This window comes from Cebus imitator, unplaced genomic scaffold (assembly GCF_001604975.1).
Source record: "Cebus imitator isolate Cc_AM_T3 unplaced genomic scaffold, Cebus_imitator-1.0 Scaffold786, whole genome shotgun sequence".
In the NCBI taxonomy this organism is placed as follows: Eukaryota; Metazoa; Chordata; class Mammalia; order Primates; family Cebidae; genus Cebus; species Cebus imitator.
The window spans coordinates 194,008-207,799 of NW_016108101.1; the positions used below are offsets into that span (position 1 = coordinate 194,008).

The following is a 13,792-nucleotide window of genomic DNA, read 5'->3' on the forward strand; positions in this document are numbered from 1 at the left end:
GGGAGCGGCATCCGCTGTGGACGCGAGCGCGGGGCCTGGGAGAGGGAGGCCACGGCGGGGAGGCGCGGGCTCGCCGGGCTTTACCTCGCGTGGCCCGGCCTGGGTGCAGGAGCGGGAAGGGAAGGGAAGGGAAGGGAAGGGAGGAGGGTGTGGAAGAATCCAGCGGCCGCAGAAGAAAGCGGACGCTGGCCAGAGAAGTGAGTGGAGGAGGGCGGGAAACGGCCCACTCCATCTTTGCCCTGATTGCTTATTCCATGGAATGTTTAGGGAATCCCTCTCTCGGGAGATACCTGAGCCTTCACATGCAGTGGACTCGCTGAAGTTGGGGGCTGATGAGATCTACTTGAGTGACAGGAGAGGTTGGGTCCGACCAGCACCGAGGTGCCAAGACTCCTAGGCTGATTCTCCTCCTCTGTAACCCTAGGCCTCTGGTCCCTGCCTGCCCCGGTGCTCATGGAACCTGCTGCTGCCCTGCCCTTCTCCCTGCCAGCCTCCCTCCTGCTCCTCCTCAGCCTGTGTGCACTGGTCTCAGGTAGCAATGTGTGCCACGTGCTGCTGTCATCTATGGGAAAGGAACGGCAACACTGCAGTCTGCAAAGGGAAAGGACTGTGGGATTGACGACTTAGCCTTTCGTTCTGAGCATGCTCACTGAATTTACCAGCCCTGTCCAAAAGAAATAGCCAGGGACAAAGGTCAAGTGCATGTACAATAGCAAATTTTCAAACAAATTAAAATTTACTTTTAATTTTAAAAAGTAAAAACTATGAAATAAATTTGTACACTATATTCTGTTTCGCCCCAAATAATCAAATATGAATGTATAAATGCTTAATACACCATATTACCGATGAGATAGCATTTTGAAACTTTGAATCTTCATAATCCTGTGTGTATTTTACACTCACAGCTCCTTTCAGCTGGTACCAGCTAGTGGAACCAGCTAGGGCACCAATAGGTGCCCTGTTGATGGCTCAAGTTTACACTATACTCAGGCACAGCGCTAGATTGGGGAATGGAGGAAAATGTCCTCAGGGGCACAGGGTGGACAGAGAGTGCTCAGGGCGGGCTCAGTGTTTCCTTGGTGAAGCAGAAGCACTTTTCATAGTTACTGCTCCCAGGGGTGTTGTCGACTAGCCACAGCTTCTGGTCCCCAGAAATCCCAGCCCAAGAAAACCCTATGGCTGTGGAAAGAACATGTTTGTCCCTGGAATATCTGCTTCCTTTCCTGCCTTAGAGATGTGGTGACTGGCGTCCTTGTCTGACTCCACCCCTCTGTTGAACAGCACAGTTGACTGTCATGGGGCCCACTGACCCCATCCTGGCCATGGTGGGAGAAAACACGACGTTACGCTGCCATCTGTCCCCCGAGAAAAATGCTGAGGACATGGAGGTGCGGTGGTTTCGGTCTCACTTCTCCCCGGCAGTGTTTGTGTATAAGGGTGGGAGACAGAGAACAGAGGAGCAGATGGAGGAGTACCGAGGAAGAACCACCTTCGTGAGCAAGGACATCAGCAGGGGCAGCGTGGCCCTGGTCATACACAACGTCACAGCCCAGGAGAACGGCACCTACCGCTGTTACTTCCAAGAAGGCAGGTCCTCCGATGAGGCCATCCTGCGCCTTGTGGTGGCAGGTGCGTTGCTTCCTTTTGCTTTGTTACTCTAGCACAGTGTGACTTTGGGGAAAGTTTCTTCCTTAACTTCAGGCCCATAACAGATCAGCAGATTTTTGCCTGGAATCCCCTTTCCAGAGGGAGATTCCACAGGTACGTTCTCTCTGTGGAAAGGGAATTCTAGGGAAAAATCCTTCCTTCTGCCCAAAGGCTGCATGAGTGGATTTGCCCTGCTAAGCTGTGGGCTTCACTTCTTGGGAAGCACACACAGAATTCCGCTGAGGCCATGAGCAGGGGAAAATGGCGAATCTCGGAAGAGAAGTCTTATGCCTGCCTTAGCGTTGAACCGTGCCCTTTTTTTGAGATGGAATCTTGCTCTGTTTCACCCCAGTTGGCACAATCTCGTCTCACTGCAACCTCTGTCTCCCAGGTTTCACTTCTGAGAGTTAGAGGAGACACTCAATAATTGTTCCAAGACAACTGGAATAAATGATTTCCCAGAGAACTACGACATATCAAATCTTATTTCTTGATAAATACTAATGTTGACTTCTTTCTCAAAATGCTGATTGCAGAGAGAGTAAGTTATTTGTAAACAGATGGTTTTATTAAAGCAAGACTAAATACAGAAGCAAAATTATATAGAATTCCTGCTAACTCCATAGCGAAGGACTAAGAATTTCGCTGGGAGGTAATAGGGAAGGCTTCAACATAAAAATGCATTTAAACTCTAATTTCTAGCAGTTTGTTAAAATGACGTTACATGATTACATCAGTCTTGGGGTTAGCGTATTATGCTTTAAAAGGTATATTTGGGCCAGGCACAGTGGCTTACACCTGTAATACAAGCACTTTGGGAGGCAGAGGCAGGTGGATTACTTGAGACCAGCCTGGCCAACATGGTGCAACCCCGTCTCTACTGAAAATATAAAAACATTAGCCAGGTTTTGTGGAGTGCACCTGTAATCCCAGCTTCTTGGGAGGCTGAGGCACAAGAATTGCTTGAACCTAGAAGGTAGAGGTTGCAGGGAGCTGAGATCTCACCACTTCACTCCAGCCTGGGCGACAGAGCAAGACTCTGTCTCAAAAAAAAAACGAAAAAAAAATTAAAGTAAGCTTGGACAACATGGCAAAACCCAGTCTCTACCAAAAAAAAAAAAAAAAAGCTGGGCATGGTCGTTGCATGCCTGTAGTCCCAGGTACTTGGGAGGCTGAGGTGGGAGGAACACCTGAGCCTCAGAAGTCAAGGATGCAGTGAGCCATGATCACGCCTCTGCACGCCAGCCCAGGTGATAAGACTGTGTAAAAAAAATTTTTTTTAATTAAATTGAACCAAAGCACTAGACTTGTTATTAGTTTAATTTCCTGTCTTTGGTAAAATTCGCTGGGAGACTTTACAAAGGAATTACTCAGAGGTTGTTTGGATGATCACACACGGCTGAAAGGTATCCCAGGACCATGCTTTTGCAGCGCTTTCTTACCTGGTGTTCACTTTTATTGAAGATTCATTTAAAGATGGATTGTAGTTATTGCAGTAAGGGTGAGTCTAGATTCTTAGGGTTTTTGGTGATGATCTCTGATACTGAAAATGTGGTATGGTTATCTTAATCCCTGGATCATCCAGATCTTTCCAACAAATTGATGTTCTCAAAGTAGTTTAAGAAAATTGCTCTGCCTGGGCAACATAGTGAGGCTTTGTCTCTACAGAAAAATAAAATGGTAGCCAAGCATGGTGGGAACATGCCTGTAATCCTAGCTAGTTGGGAGGCTGAAGCGGGAGGATCTCTTGAGCCCAGGAGTAGAGGGCACAGTGCTGATTTTGCCACTGTACTCCAGCCTGGACAAGAGTTAAACCCTGTCTCTAAAAAAGCAAAAGGAAAACAAAAGAGGCATTGCCTAACAGGTGGAGCCTCTGGGAGGTAAACAGTGTGAATTAGGATTAGAGGTGGCTTTGTGGACCAGCATGTTGAAGCTTCTAAAAGCCATCACCTCCTACGGGTGGTAGACAGCGGTGGTTATGTGAAGTTCTGAACTAGACAGAAGGGTCAGTCAGTGTCTTTGGTCAAAAGGTTTCTTAAGATTCTGCCCGCCTGGCAGATTTTTGTCCTTCTTATTATAGTAGAGCTTCTGGAAGCTGAGGCCTACTGAGAAGTCATCTCAGGAGCAGAAAGTAAAATCCACAACCTGTCTGTTTCAAGTTGGAGTCGACACACCCACCTTGAAGTGAGAAAGTTAGTCTGGCAGGATAAATTGAACAAGGATTTATAGCAAACAGATAGATGCTTGGTGCTTTGTTGGGGCCTGTAGGTGGACCACAAAGAAAAGGGTGCAATGTGATCCTTTCCTCTTAGAGAGCTCACAGTTCATGTGGCCCACTGGTCTCCTGGTGTTCTCCAGCATCAGGGTTCTTTGTTCCTTACCCTCACCCTTTTTTCCCTCCTTCTTCTTTCTTGCTTCCTACCTCTTTGTTTTTTTCCTTTACTTTCTCCCTTCACAGAAGATATGCAGTAGGTACTGACACACCACTACCTCTTGGCTGAGCCCGGGTATCTCTCCCTAGGACTGGGCTCTGAGCCTCTGGTTGAAATGAGGGGCCACAAGGATGGGGGCATCCTGCTGGAGTGCATATCCAGAGGGTGGTACCCGAAGCCCCTCACGGTGTGGAGGGACCCCTCCGGTGAGGTCGTGCCTGCCCTGAAGGAGGACTCCACCCCTGATACAGACAGCCTCTTCATGGTCACCACAGCTGTGATCATCAGAGACAGGTCCGTGAGGAACATGTCCTGCTCTGTCAACAACACCCTGCTCGGCCAGAAGAAAGAAAGTGTCATTTTTATTCCAGGTAAGTTCTCTGCCCTCTGAGACTCATCTAGTGCATGGGGGATCCTCAGCACACAGAGCCCAGGGCGAGGGTGGGGCAGCAGTGTGGGTGGAATGGTCCTGGGCCCTGAGGAGCTGGAGGCTGCAGCTTAGCTGAGGCCTCTCCCCTTGCCACAAAGGGAGAACCAAAGAGTCCCAGCACTCAGGAGCAGGAGCATCTTCTCTGAGGGTGAACCTGGTCTTTTTTTTTTTTTCTGTTAAGGTTTTCATGCTGCAGCAATTTTTTTTTTTTTTTTTTTAAGATAGGGTCTCGCTCTGCCACCCAGGGTGACATGCAGTGGTGCTGTCTTGACTCACTGCAGCCTCTGCCTCCCGGGTTCAAGTGATTCTCATACCTCAGCCTCCTAAGTAGTTAGGACTACAGACACATGACACCACACCCAGCAAATTTTTGTATTTTTAATACAGACGGGATTTCCCCTTGTTGGCCATGCTGGTCTTGAACTCCTGACCTCAAGTGATCCACCCACCTCAGCCTCCCAAAGTGCTGGGATTACAGGCATGAGCCACTGTGCCTGGCCAGCAATTTTTAAACACTGAAAACAACCATAACACATGGAGAGTGGTGTGGATAGGTGACTCTCTACACTTAGTGTTCCTGTATGCTGCAAGCCATCCTTTTCTACCCATGTGATTTTCCAAAGGACAGAGCTGGGGAAATTCCCTATTGACACACACTCATAATTCATTCTACAAATGCTCAAGAAACATATCGTATCTTCAAGACACTGTTCTAGAAACTGAGAGTAAATCATTGAATAAATTATATGAAGATGTCTTCCCTCATGAACAAATTATATGAAGCTGTCCTTCCCCAGCCAGAGCAAAAAAGTGATTAAATAATTAATTAACTATGTATTCTATCAGATGGTGATGAACAGCTATAGGAAACATTGAGCAAGGAGAGAATAAAGAGGCCGGGGCGTGAGACATTGCAGTTATGAACAGAAGGGTCAGGGAAGGCATCACTGCAAAGATGGGAATTAATTCATCCCATCTAATGGCAAGGAACCATCAGACGCTTAAGGACTGAGCAACCCAACTCCAGGAAGAGCATATGCAAAGGGCCTGGGGAAATAACATCTCTGGCAGTTTCCAGGACCCCCAGGAGGTGATGCTGGTGTGGCTGAAATGGAGTGAGTGCAGGAAGTGAGAGGAGATGAATTCACAGAGGGAAAGAAAACACGTTATATATGGCATCGTAAGCCACAAACAGACTTTGACTTTTAGAGTGAGTGAGATGGGAAGCACTGGAAGGTTTTGAGCAAATAATTAACATGGTCTCACTTGGGCTGCTCTGTGGAGGACAGACTGCCAATGGTAAGGGCAGAACAAGAGGGAGGGCACTGCAGTATTCCAGGTGTGAGTGATGGTGGCTTGAGGCGGGTGCTGGCTGTGCTGACTCAGCACGGCGGGTCAGCTTCACGCACCCGGGTCCTTCCCATGCTGACTCCAGATGTTTCTGCTTTGCTGCCTCTGGGCCCTGGCCTGGAAGCCACTGAGGTGTCGGCCAGCAGTGAGCCAGCATCTCTTTCACCGTCTGAGTTTTCTGAGGGAGAAGCAAACCCAACAGGTAGCTCAGGAGCTCTTGAGATGTGCTCCTAGGGGCATCTCACCCCAGATGTTCTCTTCAAACTAAGTGGACATTTCTGGCTGCCTTTTCAGAATCCTTCATGCCCAGTGTGTCTCCCTGTGTGGTGGCCCTGCCTGTCATTGTGCTTATTCTGATGATACCCATTGCCGTATGCATGTATTGGATCAACAGACTCCAAAAGGAGAAAAAGATTCTGTTAGGGGAAAAGGAGTTTGAACGGGAAATGAGAGAAATTGCTATAAAGGACCTGGAAAAAGAACGTGTGGAAAAAGAGAAAGAACTTCAAATAAAAGGTAAAAGAGGCTGGGTATGGTGGCTTACGGCTTGAATCCCAGCACTGTGGGAGGTTGAGGCAGGTGGATCACTTGAGCCCCGAAGTTCGAGACCAACCTGAACAGTAAAGTGAGACCCTGTTTAATTAAAAATAAATAAATCAATCAAAGAGCAGGAGGACAGTTCACCATTCTAGAAAGGACACAACTCCCCCAGGCACCATCGTAGGGAAGAGAGAGAGGAAATGCACGGCAGCAGCAGCAAGGGCTTGGAACTCTCACATCCTCGGAATGAATCTCTGAGAGCTCATATTCTTTCATTCTGCCCGCCTGCATTGCATTCATTCGCCTGGCTCCATAACGTACTAAATGGTTGAGCAAAGCAAGTCTAACAGTGTACTGATAGTACTCAGCCACCTGATCATGTGTCATTTCTGGCTTCTGACAGTGTCCTAGGCATGAGGGAAGGGAGATATTGCTGTTCATAGAAAGGAGGGTTCCTGCATTGTTGACTATAAACTTAGCTTCTTTTAGTTCTTCTGTTGAAGACATCATTTTGTTTGTTTGTTTTTCAGAACAACTTCAAGAAGAACTGAGTAAGTTTAGCCTTTCCTGAACTACTGCGTGTACAATTTGTGTTCTGCTCAGTTAGCAGCATCTCATGACATTCCCCTCTGTCTGTCCCTTGCAGGATGGAGAAGAATGTTCTTACATGCTGGTGAGTGCCTCTGAGGTTCCCTCAGACATCAGCTTTCTCCCCACTAGCCAGCTAACAGGACTCCTTAGAGGAGAAGAGCAGGGGTCCCAGGGCTAGGAGGGTACAGCAGGGAACTGAGGTCAGATCACCAGCAGTGCCCCAGCAATGATGCATCACAGCTCTTGTGTCAGGGAATCCCGGCCGCTCTCAGTCAGCCCTACGGTCTACATCTCAGGGTCCGTTCTCTTGTGGAATAGTTAATGTGTGATTGCCAGAGGTTTTCCATGTATAGTAGCCTTCCTAAGGGTTACGTTTCAGTAGCTGTTGCTCTTTGATCCTGGATAAATTTGAAAAAAGACAATTCTTCTGTCTTAGCAATTTATATCCTCGGGATGGTGTAGACTGTGCAAAGTTGAAAACCCATTTGGGGAAGAGGCCACGAGGGTTCTTTTGACAGAGTAAGCCTGACACAAGGGTGTACCAATTGGTTGCCGGAAATGGCTTTCTGCTCCTAAGAAAGTGCTGACGCTCTGTGTATAGCCTGCCAGGGGAGGGGGAGCCACAGGTGAGTTGGAGAGCACAGAACCCAGTTGCCCGCTCCCAGTGCACACTTCCCATCTTGTGATTCAGCCCCTCTGCCTGTAAGCACCACAGAATCCCAGCTTTACCAGATACCATGGCACAGGGACCTTTCCTCTGGGTGAATTTCAAAATTGCCACTGTCAACTTGGGACAAAATAGCAAGTTGTCACAACCAGACATATTAACTTGGGGAATGGAGGAAATCATTTTAACACAATAGAAAGGTAGACTGGATAAGTAAGAATAAATGCAGATGGGAGAGGCCTACAGAATTCCTGGAGTCTGAAGCATTTCTTACACCGACAGAAGTGATTCCTGTAGACTGCAGACCCATGTTGTCGAAGCAAAACTGGATGGAAATAGTTTTTCCCGACCTTTGCCCACAGACCCCAGGCAGCAGGTTTTCTTTTGGGGACATGTATTCTCCTTCTTTATTTTTTGAAGGGTGCCCTTGTCAGTCATTTAAGTCAGTTGTGGTCTGGTAAAAGGAACACATACAACCAATGAAGTACCCTCCAGGTCACTGTGAAGGGAAAGACTCACCTTAGTTGATCAATTGAGGAGAGGAGGAGTGGGACATAAAGCTTCTGTGCTGGTTTGAGCCAAGCTGGAAAGTTTCTAACTAAAGAAAGTCCCAAGGATCATATGCCTTCATTTTGTTTTGTTTTTTTTTCTTTTTGGAGACAGTCTCACTCTATCACCCAGGCTGGAGTGCAGTGGTACAATCTGGGGCTCACTGCAACCTCTGACTCCCAGGTTCAAGCAATCGTAGTGCCTCAACCTCCTGAGTAGCTGAGATTACGGGCATGCACCACCACGCCCGGCTAATTTTTGTATTTGAGTAGAGAAGGGGTTTCACCATGTTGTCCAGGCTGGTCTCGAACTCCTGACTTCAAGTGATTCACCTGCCTCAACCTCCCAAATTTCTGGGATTACAAGCGTGAGCCACCACGCCTGGCCAGAAATCATATGTCTTCAATAGAAAAGGGAACACATCTTAGAATACTGAGAGAAAGTAAGAATGATTAATTTTGCCTCATTTGCCAAACTTTCTGGATTTTGTAGAGCTCCAATTCTTCTCAACCTGAGGGCGCTGCTTCTGTCTCTGAAGAGATAGAAGTATAGCTTCAGTGAATCTCAGTGTGTGAGCTGCCTGGAATCTGGGGCCATTCATGGAAGTGGCCATTATATGGGGATTCCCCCTGCAGCTTTCTGAGACCTCTTTGGGAACCAGGAACCACACAATCCCCAGGGTTCCTGAGACCCCAGGCCTAAACCCGAGACTTCCTCTGCAGCCGATGTGGTCCTGGACCCAGACACCGCTCATCCCGAGCTCTTCCTGTCAGAGGACCGGAGAAGTGTGAGCCGTGGCCCATTCAGGCAGAGCGTGCCAGACAACCCAGAGAGATTCGACAGTCAGCCCTGTGTCCTGGGCCGGGAGAGCTTCGCCTCCGGAAAACATTACTGGGAGGTAGAGGTGGAAAACGTAATGGAGTGGACTGTCGGGGTGTGTAGAGACAGTGTTGAGAGGAAAGGGGAGGTCCTGCTGCTTCCTCAGAATGGCTTCTGGACCTTGGACATGTTTGGAAACCAGTACCGGGCCCTGTCCTCCCCTGAGAGGATTCTCCCTTTGAAGGAGTCCCTTTGCCGGGTGGGCGTCTTCCTGGACTATGAAGCTGGAGACATCTCCTTCTACAACATGAAGGACAGATCACACATCTACACATGCCCCCGTTCAGTCTTTTCTGTGCCTATGAGGCCCTTCTTCAGGTTAGGATCTGATGACAGCCCCATGTTCATCTGCCCTGCACTCACAGGAGCCGATGGGGTCACGGTGCCTGAAGAGGGCCTGACACTTCACAGGGCAGGGACCCACCGCAGCCCACAGGATCAATTCCCTGGTCTCACAGCCATGTAGACAAGCCCTGGCCATCTCAGCAGCCACCGCACAACGCCCCTGGTGGAAGACATGCCCTCCCTGCTCTAGTCACATAAGAGAACATCTTCCAGCTGCCTGTTTCACATCCCCTTCAGACCTCAGCCCCTGTTCACCTCCTCACTAGGCTATGGCTTTAGCAGTTCATTTGCTTGTTACTGTGGAACGGGATCCAGGCATAGGGAACTAGTTGTTACACAGCTCCCAGCCAAGAAGAAAGTGTGAGAAGCTGATTGGCAGTGAACCTGCTGTTTAGCATCAGGGTGACGACATTGAGCCCAGTATGCCAGTTGGCACCAGATGCTGTGGACTTGGAATGAAGCCAACAGGGTTCACCAGGATGTGAGAGAAGAGAGGAATCCACACGACCACCGGAGGGGAGAGGGAACCGGATATACAGGTCAGAGATAGAGGAAGTGGAACCAGAGAGCTGGGAGGGACCAAGGTTGTGAGGGTGGCTGAGTCCCACCATAACAGCTGAGGGTTCCCAGGAGACAATGGCTCATTTCCCCCCAGCCCCAGGATTTTGAGAGCACACACCCACAGGCCTGGACCTGGGATGAAGATGAATGAAGAACATGGACATGTGGGTGTGGTTGGGCTCAGGTGCCCCTGCAGTAAACAAGGAGTCAGTACTCTGTCCTCGAGTGTGGTTGAGATTTGAGGTCCTGGTTGAGCGGGGCAGTACTGGACCAGATCTACCTCAGCGTTCCGGTTCAGTGGGGGCACCAGTGACTTCAGACTTCCTGGTCTCATGATGTCTTTAGACACTTAGAAATGATGAAGGATTCCAAATAGCTTTTGTTTATATTGGCAAATATTTGTTGATATGTATGGCATTTGAGATTGAAACTAAGAAATGTTTTAATGTATTTATTAATTTATATCAAAATAGCATGAATAAGCCAATTATAGGTTAATATAAGTAGAATGTTTGTGAAAAAATAAGTATGGCATCCAAAGCAAAATAAATTCTATTGAGAAGTGTGGCATTGATTAACTTTTTCCAAATCTAATGTCTTGCTTAAAAGAACATGACTGGATTATCATATCTGCCTTTATATTTGATCTGTTAGGATATCATAGACTATATGGGCTCAAGAAAACTTTATCCTAGTGACAGACTGAGATTAAAAACAACAAACTGTTTTATTATTAACATGAAAACAAGATTATTAACTTTGCAGACTCCTTAAAAATAGATCAGTTCGGGCAAACCAAGTGAGGCCTTGTCTCTACAAAAAAAAAAAAAATGAGGTGTAGTGATGCACACCTGTAGTCCCTGCTACTCAGGAGACTAGAATGGAGGATTGTTTGAACCAGGAGTTGGAGTTTGCAGTGAGCTATGATCCTGCCATTGCACTCCAGGCTAGGCAACAGAGTGAGACCCTGTCGAAAAAAAAAAGGGCCAGGCACAGTGACTCATGCTGTAATCTCAGCACTTTGGGAGGCCGAGGCAGGTGGATCACCTGAGGTCAGGAGTTCAAGACCAGCCTGGTCAATATGGCAAAACCCATCTCTACTAAAAATCCAGAAATTAGCAATGGCAGGAGCCTATACTCCCGGCTACTCAGGAGGCTGAGACAGGAGAATCACTGAAACCCAATGGGGCGGTGGGGTTGGAGGTTGCAGTGAGCTGAGATCATGCCACTTCACTCTAGCCAGGTGAAAGAGCAAAACTCCATCTCAAACAAAGGGAAAACAAAACAAAACAAAATTGTATGTCAGAGACCCTGTCCTCCCATCGACCCCAGGAATCCTCAAACCATTACTGGAGAGTTAGGCTAGAGGATTCAGGAAGTAAATGAATGTGATGGTTAATTTCAGGTGTCAACTTGACTGGGTTAAGGAATACTAGACAGCTGATTATTTCTGGATGTGTCTCTGCGGCTGTCTCCAGAGGAGACTTGGCCTCCCAAACTGCTGAGATTATAGGCATGAGTCACTGTGCCTGGCCCTTTTTTTTTTTTGACAGGGTCTCACTCTGTTGCCTAGGCTGGAGTGCAATGGCAGGATCATAGCTCACTGCAAACTCCAACTCCTGGTTCAACTCCTGAGTCAGTGGACTGAGTGGAAGAGATCTGCCCTCAGTATCTTTGGACACCTTCTAATCAGCTGTGGGCCCAACAGAGCAAAAAGCGAGGAAGGGTGAATTCCCTCTCTCTGTCTGGAACACTCTTCTCTTGCTCTTCAGTATCACAACTCCGGCTCTGTGGCCTTTGGTCTTTGAGACGGTTACCAGTGGCCTTGAGGTTCTCAGGCCTTTGGTCTTTGGACCGAGTTACGCCATCAGCTTGGTTCTGAGGCTCTCCCACTTTGACTGAGCCACACTGCCAGAATCTCAGAGTCTTCAGCTTGCAGTTGGCTTGTCGTGGGATTTCTCAGGCTACATAATTGCATGAGCCAATTCCTGTAATAAATGCCCTGTCATATCTTTATCCCCTATTGGTTCTGTCTCTCTGGAGAACCCTGACTAATACAATCAGGCATCTAAAATGCTGACTTAATGGATTTTACACAACTCAGTAATGCAGTTGTAAAATGGAATTGAACAAAAAGCTGTTTATTTTTTATTTTATTATTTATTTGAGACACAGTTTTGCTCTTGTGGCCCAGGCTGGAGTGCAATGGCACCATCTTGGCTCACCGCAGCCTCCGCCTCCTGGGTTCAAGCAATTCTGCAGCCTCAGCTTCCCAAGTAGCTGGGATTACAAGAATGTGCCACCATTTTTTAGCGAGACAAGATTTCACCATATTGGTCAGGCTGGTCTTGAACTCCCGACCTCAGGTGTTCCACCTGCCTCAGCCTCCCAAAGTACTGGGATTATAGGTGTGGGCCACTGCACTCGGCACAAAAAGCTTTTTTAATAGTCTGAAATTATGTTACTGAAGTTAGAAGTGACACATTATAGGAAGAATCAGGATCATATATTTAAATATCTGATTTGTTAAGGCAGAAAACAGAGTCGTTTATATGTGTGTTTTAGTCTGTCCAGACAGCTATGATAAATATACCAAAACTGAGTCATAAATAAACTAAAAATTTTTTTCTTGCACTGTGGGGACTCAGAAACCTAAGATCAAGGCACCAGCAGTTTGGTGACTGGTAAGAGTGTGCATCCTTGTTCGCAGCTTTTTACATGTGTCCTCACATGGCAAAGGAGAAAAGTAGCTCTCTGGCTGTAGTCCTAGAAACTGGAAAGATGGGCTGGGCCTGGTGGCTCATGCCTGTAATCCCAGCACTTTGGGAGGCTGAGGCGGGTGGATCACTTAAGGTCAAGAGTTCAAGACCAGCCTGGCCAACATGGTGAAACCACATCTCTACTAAAAACACAAAAATTAGCTGGGCGTGGTGGTGTGCGCCTGTAGTCCCAGCTACTCAGGAGGCTGAGGCAGGCAGGATAATCACTTAACCCAGGAGGCAGAGGTTGCAGTGAGTAGAGATTGCACCACTGCATTCCAGCCTGAGTAGCAAAGCAAAACTTACGTCTCAAGAAAGAAAGAGAGAAAGAGAGAGAGAGAGGGAAGGAGGAAGAAAGGAGGGAGGGAGGGAGGAAGGGAAGGAAGGAAGAAAGGAAATTAAAAAGTAACTGGAAAGATGAAGTTGTCAATTTCTAAGATGGGGAAACTGAGACACAAGAAGCAAGATGGGGGTGGTGCAATACCAAAGGTTCAGTTGTGGATACATTAAGGTTGAGGAGCCTATTAGAGATACACATGGAGATGCAGAGTAGTCCATTGAATAACTAAGAGTCTAGGTGAGACCTCAAGGCTGGAGATTGAAATTCTATACTCAACTTTCCTATGTGTTTGAAGTTGAATTCTATACTCAACTTTCCTATAAAATGTAGTGGGTAGAGGGAAGAATTGCATTTTGTTATTAGTACACAGAGTCCTGAATCCCATTGGCTTTGACAAAATGAGAACTTTTTATGTCAATAAATATGGATAGTGGCCATCAAGGGCTGATCTGAGAGCTTGAAATGTCATCCAAGTCCTTAGTTCTGCCTTTATTTTTTTCTGTCTCAGCATGTGGCTTGCATCTTTAATGATGCCTCATGGTAACAAAAGGGCTGCTGCACCTCCAGCTCTGAAGTCCATATTCTAGATAAGAGGAAGGAGAAAGTCGGGGGAGTGTAAGGGTTTCCCAGCTGTTTTAGCCTCCCCTTAAATAATCTCTCTGATCAACAAAACTTCCACCCTCAAGCAACTGGCTCAAA

At 47.4% G+C, this 13,792-nt stretch overlaps 1 protein-coding gene across 8 annotated transcripts in view; it reads left to right on the forward strand.

Moving 5' to 3' along the window:
- LOC108297250 (butyrophilin subfamily 2 member A2) overlaps positions 1–13,792 on the forward strand; it is an 89,460-nt gene that overhangs the window by 72,712 nt on the left and 2,956 nt on the right. Inside the window, exons 1-7 of one of the 8 annotated variants that reach the window (XM_037735373.1) lie at positions 142–532; positions 1,285–1,632; positions 4,172–4,453; positions 6,157–6,378; positions 6,933–6,953; positions 7,049–7,075; positions 8,702–10,568. The exons of 2 other annotated variants lie outside the window; for them this stretch is intronic. In XM_037735373.1, coding sequence (XP_037591301.1) covers positions 454–532; positions 1,285–1,632; positions 4,172–4,453; positions 6,157–6,378; positions 6,933–6,953; positions 7,049–7,075; positions 8,702–8,724 — 1,002 coding nt within the window. In that variant the 5' untranslated portion in view covers positions 142–453 and the 3' untranslated portion in view covers positions 8,725–10,568. Of the gene's footprint in view, positions 1–140; positions 705–1,284; positions 1,633–4,171; positions 4,454–6,156; positions 6,379–6,932; positions 6,954–7,048; positions 7,076–7,429; positions 7,620–8,701; positions 10,569–13,792 lie in introns of those variants that run through there. 5 more of the 8 variants (XM_037735372.1, XM_017519986.2, XM_017519983.1 and 2 more) reach the window with 5 other exon arrangements.